The sequence below is a fragment of the Meleagris gallopavo genome, chromosome 30, assembly GCF_905368555.1.
Source record: "Meleagris gallopavo chromosome 30, MGAL_WU_HG_1.1, whole genome shotgun sequence".
Lineage (NCBI taxonomy): Eukaryota > Metazoa > Chordata > Aves > Galliformes > Phasianidae > Meleagris > Meleagris gallopavo.
In genome coordinates this window covers 2,757,732-2,768,207 of record NC_139433.1, presented here as the reverse complement: position 1 = coordinate 2,768,207, position 10,476 = coordinate 2,757,732, and the positions used below count along the sequence as shown (strand labels likewise).

Here is a 10,476-nt window from a genome sequence, read left to right as displayed (position 1 = left end):
GGATGTGCACGATGCTGGTGTGTTTGTCCCAGCTCACCCCAGACCACCCAAACATTGTGGGGAGGAGACGACTGACTCACAGAGCCGTTCAGGAAGCTGAAATCTCTTGCTCACTGGTATTGCTGATGTCATTGCTGCAGCCCATGCCTGCTGCACGGCGTGGGTCAGCACCAGAGCTACGAGCTCAGTACTTTGGAGCTGTGAGATGCAGCCACCCCAGCTCCTGCAGACCTGGGCTGCACGGCACCGAGTGCTGCAGAGCCCCATTGAGCACCACGGCTGCTCCCCAACACCCATCCCACAAGCAGGGGCGCAGTGCAGCCGTGCTATCCCTCATCCCCACATACAAGGACACACTGGGGACACAGCAGCACTGCCCTGGGAGCCACCGAAGCCACACTGCAGGCTGCAGCCCAGCTCCCGCGCCTCCGCTTTGCACATCAGGATTCAATTAATGGCAGGAATTGTTTTGTGAAATACCAAACCCTTACGGCACACACTGATATTAGGAACACATTTGATTTGCATTGCTCTTTTTTTTTTTTCTTTCTTTTTTGCCTCTCTCTCCCTTTTCCTTTTTCGCTGCTGCTGCTCACAGACTTGGCTGGGGTGGAAAAACCACGACATAAAGCTGAAACAGATGTGGTGGTGGCCCAGGCGGGTGCAGCCACAGAGCAGGAGCTGAGCTGAGGCTTCACCTGCTACCCTACCAGGCTGAGGCTGCCCTAATTGAGGTTATAAACCCAATTTATTGCAGATCCCTCCAGCCAGCTTCCATTGCAGGTAACAGAGGGGAAAGTGCTCCTCCAATGCAGGGCTGCAGCAGCCTCCTGGGCCACAGAGCAGTGCAACAAAAGCAGAACCACAGCAGCTTTTATTTTCTTTTAATCATAATCCGAATTGTAACACAGTCATAAAATGCTCCTAAATGATACGGAATAGGAAATGTATACGTTCCTATAACGCCTGCCTCAGCAATCAGAACACAATCATACAAAAATAGAAAATAGGGTATTTATATATATTATATATACGGCATTTATATAAAGGCGAGGTGTCAGAGATGAGATGGTATGTACACAGATCACAACGCACACACAAAAATAAGAGAGAGAGGAAGTTAAAATAAATACAGAGGGCATTGAGAGGGAGAGGGGATGCGGGGCTGGGTGTCCCAGCAGCCCTGCAGCCCTTTGCCTTCCATGTGGGTTTGGTCACGGATGGGTAAAGGAGGACAAGCAGCAGCAGTGCTGGGAGTGGGGACAGGAGCACCTCGGGGCGGCTCCAGCGTTGCCTCCAGAAGAGCTGGAAGCTGGGTCTTGGTGGGCTGGGGAGAACCTAAATGCAATCAGTTGCTATAAACCGCAGGAGAAAAACGACATAGAAAAATAGAGATCTATCCATCTCAATTGTGGCGCAGCTCCGCGCTCCGTTCCATGCTGCTGGCAGCTGGGGCTGAGCCCCTCCGGGGAAAGATAAAGAGCAGATTCCCACTCGACCCCGAGGTCCTGGCCAGAAACGTCAGCAGAGTACCAAGAATTCAATCCAAAAATAAATAGGCCCGGGGCGGCCGTCCAAGGACACGTTATGGGGGGGTGCGGCAGTGCAGGCGCTCCCCTGATGCCCGGAGCAGCACAGGGGATGTGAGCAGGCACGGCCAGGAGCCGTCCCTCTGCATCTGCGTAGCATACAGATATAAATAAGGACCTTTTAATCTTAATAAATATCAGGTATATGCTTTGTACAGTATACACATAATGCCCCTGTCTGCCGGCCGCAGCCTCGCGGCGGAGGAAGGATTCACACGTAGTTCTCCTCCGCGTTATCCGTCTCCAGGGAGAACCTGGCCGAGGCTGGAGAAGGGAGGGGAGAAAAGAAGAAAAGGAGTGAATGGGTGTAAAAAAGGGTACGGATCTGCAAAGCCCCATCGATGGCCGCACTCCTGGTCCGGCTCACCTGAGCAGCTCCCGTAGTGCCGCACGCCGATGGAGCGCCCCAGGTGGCACGTGGCCCTGCGCAGGTGGCACGCCGATGGGTAGGTGATGTTGTTGTTGCCACAGAGAGCGTGGTCCAAGCTGGTGGGTTCTGGACATGGAGCGGTCCGGCACATCACACAGTGAGCGCTGCCCGTTTGGTCCACCACGCAGGTGTGGGTGCCGGGACACACCACGCTGGAACAGGATTCTAAAGGGAAGCACGTGAGTCTGCAGCTCAGCGTCTCAGGCGGAGCGAGTTGTGAAGCTCAGCATCCCACTCCCACGGTCACTGCACCCAAGAAGCAATGAGGAAGCAGGGAATCACGCATGCCATGGAGAGCTGACATCCTCACTGCAGTGCCCAAGCTGGCTTGGCTACCAGCACCTGGCCAGGATGAGTGGCCCTATGCCTTAAAGAGGGAGCAGGGCAGACCAGGACCTGGGTTGGGCTCTGAGCCCCATAGGAGAGCAGGGAGCTCATGCACCCCGACCTGTGGGCTCTGCACACCAGCAGTCCTGGGGCACAGCAGACCCCCGGATGCTGTAAACGCAGCTCGAAGCCTTCCCTTCTCCTCCCTCTATTTTCCTGCTGGATTGGAAGGAGACTTGGCATCTGCAACTCCCAGCTTGCAACTCACATTTCTTGCCCCAAATTTTACTGTGCAGTCCAGAGCTTGACAGGCAAAGCATTTCAGAGAGGAGGGCTGGCGAAAATAATCATAATAATTCTGACAGTTCTTGGCAGGGCAGAGGAGGATTACTGCTCTCTTTAACAAAACAACAAAAAAGGGGCTCGATGTTTGGAAGTGACATTTTACGGACTGCTATTCCCCAGCTGCAGCGAAGCTGAATCCCCCATCGTACTGATGAGCTGCTCCAGCATCCCAGGCAGCTCCTTGGCCGCCCAGTTTGAGCTGCCACGGTGCCAGCTCTGCTGCTCCACCCTGCAGTGAGGGCGATGCGGGGCCAGAGAGCTCAGCCGTGAGTTAACCCCAGGCAGGGAGATGCAGGTGGGGGCTGCATTTGGCCCCCGTGCAGAGCAAACCCAGCCTGCAGATCTGTTCCCGTGGGAGAGGAGCAAACTGCAAAGGCGGCTCTGTCTGCACGGCACAGGGCAGGAGCAGCTCCCCAGTGGCTAGGCTAACAGAGAGATCTGGCTGTGCAGGGCAGGAGAGGTGGGGACGGTGACCTGACGTGCTGGCACAACATGACAGAGCAGCGCAGCTTCTCATCATCGCTGCCAAGCTGTGTAATTTGGGGAGCTCATCGCTGTTCGTCCCTTTTTCCCTCCTAGACGCAGCTTGGAAGCAGCGAGAGCCACAGGGCAGGGGATGGGAGCAAAGCAGGGACGCGACAGAACCTACTTTTGCATTTGCCCTGGTACATCACTTCCAGGTCGGGGTGGTCTCTGCACTTGGCTGTCAGCAGGTCGCACTCATCGCGGTAGGTGTAGCCATCAGAGCCGCAGACCTGCAGCTTGCGGGGCAGACTGGAGCAATCAGGGGCACAGGCACACTGGGGCCTCCCGTGCTTCATCTTGCACACCTTGTCGGGGCCGCACACCACCCCCTCACAGCTCTCTGGGGACAGAGGGGAGCACAGGAGCATTACTCACAGCGGCACCCATGTAGCGTTACCTGGAGCTGCCCCTGGGCCCCAGCAGCACGAAGCGCTGCTCGCAGCAGCATCTGGATCTGCTCAGCACTGTGGAGGAGCAGGTCGTTGGCTGCAGCGCAGAGCCATCATCCAACACTTAACCCAGCCAGAGAGCTGGCCCTCAGATCAGCACCAGCTAATTCATTTCTACGGATTTATTTTTTTGGAAGGAAACATTTCTTTTTCTTATGCAATGGAAAAAATCTATCTCTGTAAGGCCCCAGATCCTCCAGAAGGAACTGGGCTTTGCGAGTTGTCTGGGCAATCAAGAGCTCCGCTTTAATCAGACAATACCCAGCCCTGTTTTGCTCCAGGCCTCCGTGACTTGAACACAAGAGCAGGTCACAGCAGAGAGCGGCAGATCCCCCCCATCCCATCCGCTTCCCAGAGAGACAGATGGAAGCATTGTCCCCTGGGTGCCTCCCTGCAGGGACAGCACTGGGCTCAAAGGGACCCTGCAGCCACTGCATCCCTGAGGGCAAAGGACAGGCAGATGACAGCCTGTGGGGGGGGGGTCAGGGTTGGGAGCCCCTCATCTCTGCTTCCAGATGGCCGCAGATGCCACCTGGGGTTAAGGGACCAGGACCCAGCTCCGTCGCACCCAGCAGGAGGGAAGGAAGCCCTCCCCAGCCCGAGCTTCACCCCAGAGCAGGAGGGATTCCTGCAGACAGGGTGTGTGCTGAGAAGATGTCAGCAGGGAGATAAAGAAGGGGGATTTCCCTGCAGCAACCGGGTCACTTCGGGAGACAGCGAGGGGAGGAGGGGAAAGGGGAAATCCCCTGTCTGCTTGGCCCATGTTCCCAGGAGAAATTCCCCGGTGGGAGACGGGCAGTTTCCTGCTTTGCTCTCTGATTTCCATAGCTGGAGCCCGCCCTGAATGGCGCTGAGGGGGGCACAGCATGGCTGGTGCACACTGCAGTGGGGTCCATCTGACCCGTTGCAGGAGCATCCATCCGTGACGGCCCCAGCCCTGGCACCAGGGGGGTTGGAGAGCCATGAATTTCACCTCCCAGCAGAGCCACAGAGCAGCTTCCAGCACCCAGCTGCGGTTTTCCTGGACCAACCACCCCCAGCACCCAACCCTCAGCCTGGGGAGCCCACCCAGGTCCAGACCAACCAGCACAGCTTTCCCATTTTCCTCATGGCCACTTTGTGCTGAGGTCCTGGGCAGCCACAACGCCCATCTGTGGGCTGCTCTGCATACCCCCATCCCTGCTGAGCACCTGCTATGTGTCTCACAGGGCACAGAATCCAACCTCAAGCACTGGGGCTGCATGGGGCTGCAGTGGGACCTCGGAGGCACTGGAAAGAGTTGTTTTCTTAAGAGCTTTTCTCCCCACCCCTCTTTAAGCAAATAACTCAGTGACCTTCCAAAGACCTGCTCCTGATTCCTGTGGTCAGCAGGTCCTCAGTGGGTTCTCACACGACCACGCAAGTGCTGCGAGGGGATCCGTGCCTGTGGCATGTGCCAAAACATCTGGAGGGCCTGGAACTCACAGCTGGAGGGTTTCCATTTTTGGAACTGTCTGTTATATAAAGCCATCTCACACATATGGGAGGGAGGAGGAAGGGGGAGCAAATGGGGAAGAAATGCATCTTCCCGTGAAAAAAAATAATATATATATATATAAAAATAAAAGAAGTTTCCCTCTGATCAGAGCTGGAGAGGGCAGCGGGGTCAGGCAGCCCCAATCATCTGTTGGCTGAACTCAGCCCTGCTACTCATGGCCACAACCACGGCACACAACCCCACTCTGTTACAGCAGAGCTACCTGGGGGCAGGGGCTGCCCCACAAGCCATGCCCCACGGAACACATTTGGGGATGCAGAGAGGCACCGGGAACTGCTGCACTGCCTGCAGCTGTGGGTTCAGTGCCACCCCCAGCACGGACCTCAGCCCCACTCCCGTCCCCATCCCACAGCCCCACACTCACCTTTGCATGGATGGCAGGTCACCAGCCCCAGGAAGCCCAGCAGGCTGATCTTATTGCCTGGGTAGGTGTAATTAGACCAGGCCACGTCCACGTTGCCGTTGGCGCAGCACTCTTCCCATGTCACGCCTGTCTTCAGGATCATGGTGCACTTGGCCTCCTTCCCCTGCTGCAGCCAGCAGATCCCACCTGCAAGGAGGGCAGAGGATGGGGTAGCAGTGCGTGATGCCTGGCAGCAGGCAGACAACATCTCCTTGCAGCTTTTCAGGACCCCCTGCCCAGCACCATCAGCTCCACGGAGGCACCATCCCTGCAGCACACAGCCCCACACACTCTGCCTTTGTGAGCAGGGCACTTGACACAGCCCTTGGGACACAGCCAGCCCAGCGGCATCTGATCCCACTGAGTCAAAAGCCTGTTTGTTCCTTAACCTCATGAGCAAATCATTTATACTATTTTTTTTTTATTTTTTTTTTTTTGTGAGTGATTCCTTTGCAATTTCCGCCTCTGCAAAGCAGCCTCTTCTGACGCTTATTTGGGTTTATGTTCTCATTAGTTACGTTTGAGGTCTGTTAAACGGCTAAAGATGTGCTCAGGGTTGGGGGAAGGGCTGGATCCCACTGCCAGACACCAGCATGGGGTTGGAAGTGCTCTCCTCCAAAGCAAAGGCTCATCCACGGGGCATCAGCACCCCCCACACCACCTCCCCCAGCCCTATTTCGCTTTGGAATTCCACAAGGGAATGCTGGTGTGCTGGTAGCATCTCCCTGCAAGGACCCGAGCCCATCAGGGTGGGCATGGATGGAGCAAACCCCACTGGCCCTGAGCTGTGGGCATCCAGCAGCTCACATCTGGGCACCACGGAGCGCAGCACGATGTCAGCGTGGCCCTGCACCCTCCAGGAATTTGTCCAACGGTTCTTTGAAGCCCAATTTTCCTCCACGATATCCTGCCATCCCAATTCCCCCTACATCACCCAGCTCCCCAGAAGCAGCCACACACCTGCAGCACCTGGAGCTGCAGCAATGCCAACACTGCTGGATGTGGGGTGCTGGCACACAGAGCCGTGTTTGCTGCTATGGGCACCCGCACCAACATCCTCTGCATCCCAGCACCAGCGTGTGGACCCTGCATAAAGTTTGCTGGTTTTTTTTTTTTTTTACTCCTTATGGACTGTGAGAGAAGCAACCTGAACACTGCAAATGGTGCTGCTGTAGGGGAAGCTGGAGGCCAGGCATGGCCTGAGCAGGAGGCAGAGTAGAATGCAGCCCCAGGTCAGGCTCACTCTACTACTGGGTCCGCTCCCACTGTCAGCAGCAGGCAGGAGCTGGGGTGTGCTCATGCCAACAGCACCTGCCCACATGCACACTGCAAGCCTAGAGCTTCCCAAAGCTCTCCTTGGTTTTTCCATGGCTCATGGGTGCCTGACGCCCACGGGGAGAGACCTCCAGGGAAGAGCCGGCACGGAGCCAGGAGCTGCACTGAAACAGCCCAGGAAATTCCCATCACGCGATGCATGCTGCGCCAGGAAAGTGGGAGCGTGGTAGCAAAGCCAGACCCTGCCTGGTCCCATGGTCCCCAGTGAAACCCAGCAGCCTCCTGGTGCCTCCAGAGCCCAGGAGATAGTATGAAGTCTGATAGCATCCCAGCAGGGATCTTTGGCCACTTCAGTTGCAGAATCATTGCCAACAGAAAGTGAGCTGGCTGCTCGTATGCTTTTAAGAAAAACCAACAAAATATGAAAATGTGAAGCCTCCCTTGGATGCCATGCACTGGAACCTCCTGCCTTCACCCCAGCACTGTGGCTCCAATATTCCCTCATTGCATGGCAGCCGCATGGTGCCCCAGCAACAATAGGCAGGAGGGCTCCAGGCTGTGCTGTGAACACATCTGGGAGCACACAGCTATGCAGCAGGGGTTGGCTCAGGACCTGGCACTCCAGTGCTCACAGGGAACCGCAGGGAGGCTGAGCAAGAGGACAGCTGTGACACGTGCAAGCAGGAGCTGCTTTCACACTTCCACAGGGCTGGGTCCCACTGACACAGGAGCATCTTCCCCAGACCCTGCAGCTCCCAGCTTCTGCTCCATCCCCATGCACGTACCCACATACTCAAAGCAGCAGACAGAAGTGGGACGTGCCCCACGATGTGTGGGGGCTCTCCAGTCACCCCATCCTCTGGGTTTCCCTGGCACCTTGGCTGTATCACTTGCCATGCTCTTACCTGCAGCAGTCTGCAGGACATGGGCTCAAGCCAGAGGTAGCACAGAGCGCTCACACCTGGGGCTTCTCAGTGTTTGAATGGGACCTTGTGAAGCAGGGAGAGAAAATCCCACGCTGTGGGGCAATGCTGCCCGTGATTCTGAGGGCTGCAGCACCCCTGGGCATCTCATAAGAGCCCCTCTGTCTTCTGGGGCACCTCAGCGCAGTGCTGTCCGGGGAGTGCTGCTCCCTGCCCATGCTGGCAGTGTGTGATGGAGACAAACGTGATCGTGCGGAGGAGAAGATGGAAACTCCAGCAGTGCTGCAGAAGCGGTGCTGGCAGGCAGCAGCCTCTGCTGAGCACAGCAGGGCTGAGAAGGGCTGGGAAGGATGACTGGAGCCCAGGGGTCTCAACTAACCCGGGCACTCTGTGGTTTCCCCACATGGCTACGGCCACCAAGCTGCCTGGATGCCAACGAGTGCCCGTACACGCTGCCAGCACAGTCATCTGAACAGGGAGGGGTTGGAGCTGGAAACTCCACACCCAACCCATGAACTGGCCGTGGCTCTCAGTCCTTCTCAACTTAGCGGAGCGGTTTGCACAGCTCGATGCACCACGAGCAGTGAGATCCTCTGCGGGACCCTCTGCAGGACGGGCAGCTCCAGCGGCTGCATTCACCTCCAGCACCGTGCTGGAACCAGGAAAGCGGGTCGATGCACGGTACCACCCCGGTACAGCTGTGTCAGCGGGGTCACGCTGCCCAGCCGGGCACTCACTGCCCGCTGTTGTGCCCCACAACCGACGCTGACAGAGGCGAACAGGACGGAGAGGATCCGAACCGACAGCAGAGCCCCGCTCCCGGTCCAAGTTCAGCACCAGCCCTCAGCCGGCACCGGCGAGCTCGGGACGGACCGGAGCAAAGCGGAGGACAAGCCGGTAACGGCGCCGGGACTCGAGGCCGTCCCTGCCCCCGCCCCAGGCACCTGCCGGCAGGACGGGACGGGACGGGACGGGGCGCGGCTCGTCAGCTCCCGTCGGGCGCGGCTGCCCCGTTCCCCCCGCCCCGAGCTCTCTTACCGTGAGCGGCGTCGCCGCCGGCGAGGCTGCAGAGGACGAGCAGGCAAAGAGCCAGCCGGAGCGGCATGGCCGGGCCGGGCCGGGCCGGGCGGCGGCGGGACGGGACGCGACCGGGACGCTCCGGGACCTGTTGGCTGTGAGGCGGCGGCGGGGGCCGGCGGCGTTATAAAGCGACGGGGCGGCGTGAATCACCGGGCGGGGCGGCGGGCGGGACGGGGGGGGACGGGGCGGCGGGGAGGGAGCGGGGAAAGGGGGGGAGCGGGGAGTACGGGGTGAGGGGTGATGGCGTGATGGCGTGGGGGGAACGGGTCCGTGTGTCCCTGTGTCTGTGTGTCCCTGTGTCCACGGCTGGACCGCCCCGGCTGGAGATGCAGAGGGAGCAGTGGCACAGCCAGCTTTTGGGGTACCCCCGGGGACAGGGAGCTGAGGAGCATACAAGAGGCAGAAGGAGAGAGTTTTGCATGGGGAGATCCCGATGAATTGGTTGCTGCTGGGGGAGGGGGGGTACCCACTTGCCTGACCCTGTACCCCTGCAGCCAGAGTGAGCCCCTTGATCCCATCTGGACCCTCAGAACCCTGCTGGGTCTGTGCTACGTGGCTCCTTTCAGCTTTCCTTCCCAAGCAGCTGTGCACTCCACAGCCTGGCATCACCCACGCTGCGCCATTAGGGAAACTGAGGCATTGTCAGGTCCCTCTTCCTCTGGCAGCAGCAGCACTTGTCAGAACAAACTGCACAGTGTGGAAGCAAAGGAGAAGGTCTGGGGCGGTTGTACCCCCATAACACACACTTTCACTGAGGGTGGGGGTCCTTACCAACATCATGGTCTCCTGCCCGGTGCCATCATGCCAACAACATGTTGGGGTACAGCCAGAGTCCTCAACCATCAGCCCAGAGCAGAGAGCCAGGCCATGGGGTCCCTCCTGTCTCACTCCTTCTCGTTGCTGCTCCAGGGGCCTTTTCCAGCCTGTGAACCTCCCTGTCCCTCCACACTGTGCAGCTGAGGGGAACACGTTACCCTTTGCACTGGCCTCAGCTGAGGTCATGTTTTCAACAGATCTGGCCTGGCTCTTTCAAGAGAAGGGGCCCCATACGGATGGCCCTGGGGAGCTCGCACCACCCCTCTGCTCCGGCAGCGGCCGCCTCGCTCCGAGCTGATGCCAGCACAGCATGAGAAGATCACTCTGGTGCAGGATCTGGCTGGATGCAGTTTGGGTCCAGCAAGACACAGAACAGCAGTGGCCACATGGCCAGAGAGGGGTGTGATGCCAGCAGGACCACAGGCAGGGCGATTGTGTCTGCTGCCACTACCCTGTCCCTCCCTGCCAGGGAATGGGAATGGGGAGCTGCCAGCTCTCCACCGAGGTCAGTCTCCTCTCTCTTCTCCCTCTGCACCCCCAGGGAGTGCAGAATTGGGTTTGGCTTTGGTATAAGCTGTAGAGCATCGCTGAAGAAGCCCTTGGGGCCTGAAGTGCCACGTTGCCTGTGAGCAGAGTGTGTGCTGTGGGGCACGGCAAGGCGCCTGCTGTCCCAGAGGAGGATGGAGGGGCCTGGGAGCCCAGGGAGCACAGGTTTGCAGCATGGTGCCGGCCTCAGGCTGAGCAGCTGTCCCTGCCTCGATCCCATCTGTGTGCTCC

The 10,476-nt window shown here is 58.5% G+C and overlaps 1 protein-coding gene across 1 annotated transcript; it reads right to left on the bottom strand.

Moving 5' to 3' along the window:
• Positions 1–869: 869 nt before the first annotated feature.
• On the bottom strand, positions 870–9,007 carry FSTL3 (follistatin like 3). The gene is made up of 5 exons (XM_085211714.1): positions 8,842–9,007; positions 5,567–5,752; positions 3,341–3,556; positions 1,957–2,184; positions 870–1,853 (listed from the first exon to the last, which is right to left on the bottom strand). The coding sequence occupies exons 1-5, from the start codon at positions 8,906–8,908 to the stop codon at positions 1,801–1,803; spliced, it is 750 nt and encodes a 249-aa protein (XP_085067840.1). The 5' UTR covers positions 8,909–9,007; the 3' UTR covers positions 870–1,800.
• Positions 9,008–10,476: the final 1,469 nt, after the last annotated feature.

Coding starts and splice junctions, on each gene's coding strand:
- FSTL3 (XM_085211714.1), bottom strand. CDS start 8,908: ATGCCGCTCCGGCTGGCTCTTTGCCTGCTCGTCCTCTGCAGCCTCGCC. Junction 5,753..8,841: donor CGGCGGCGACGCCGCTCACG/GTAAGAGAGCTC, acceptor CCCTCCTTGCAG/GTGGGATCTGCTGGCTGCAG. Junction 2,185..3,340: donor GTACCAGGGCAAATGCAAAA/GTAGGTTCTGTC, acceptor GCTTCCCTTTAG/AATCCTGTTCCAGCGTGGTG.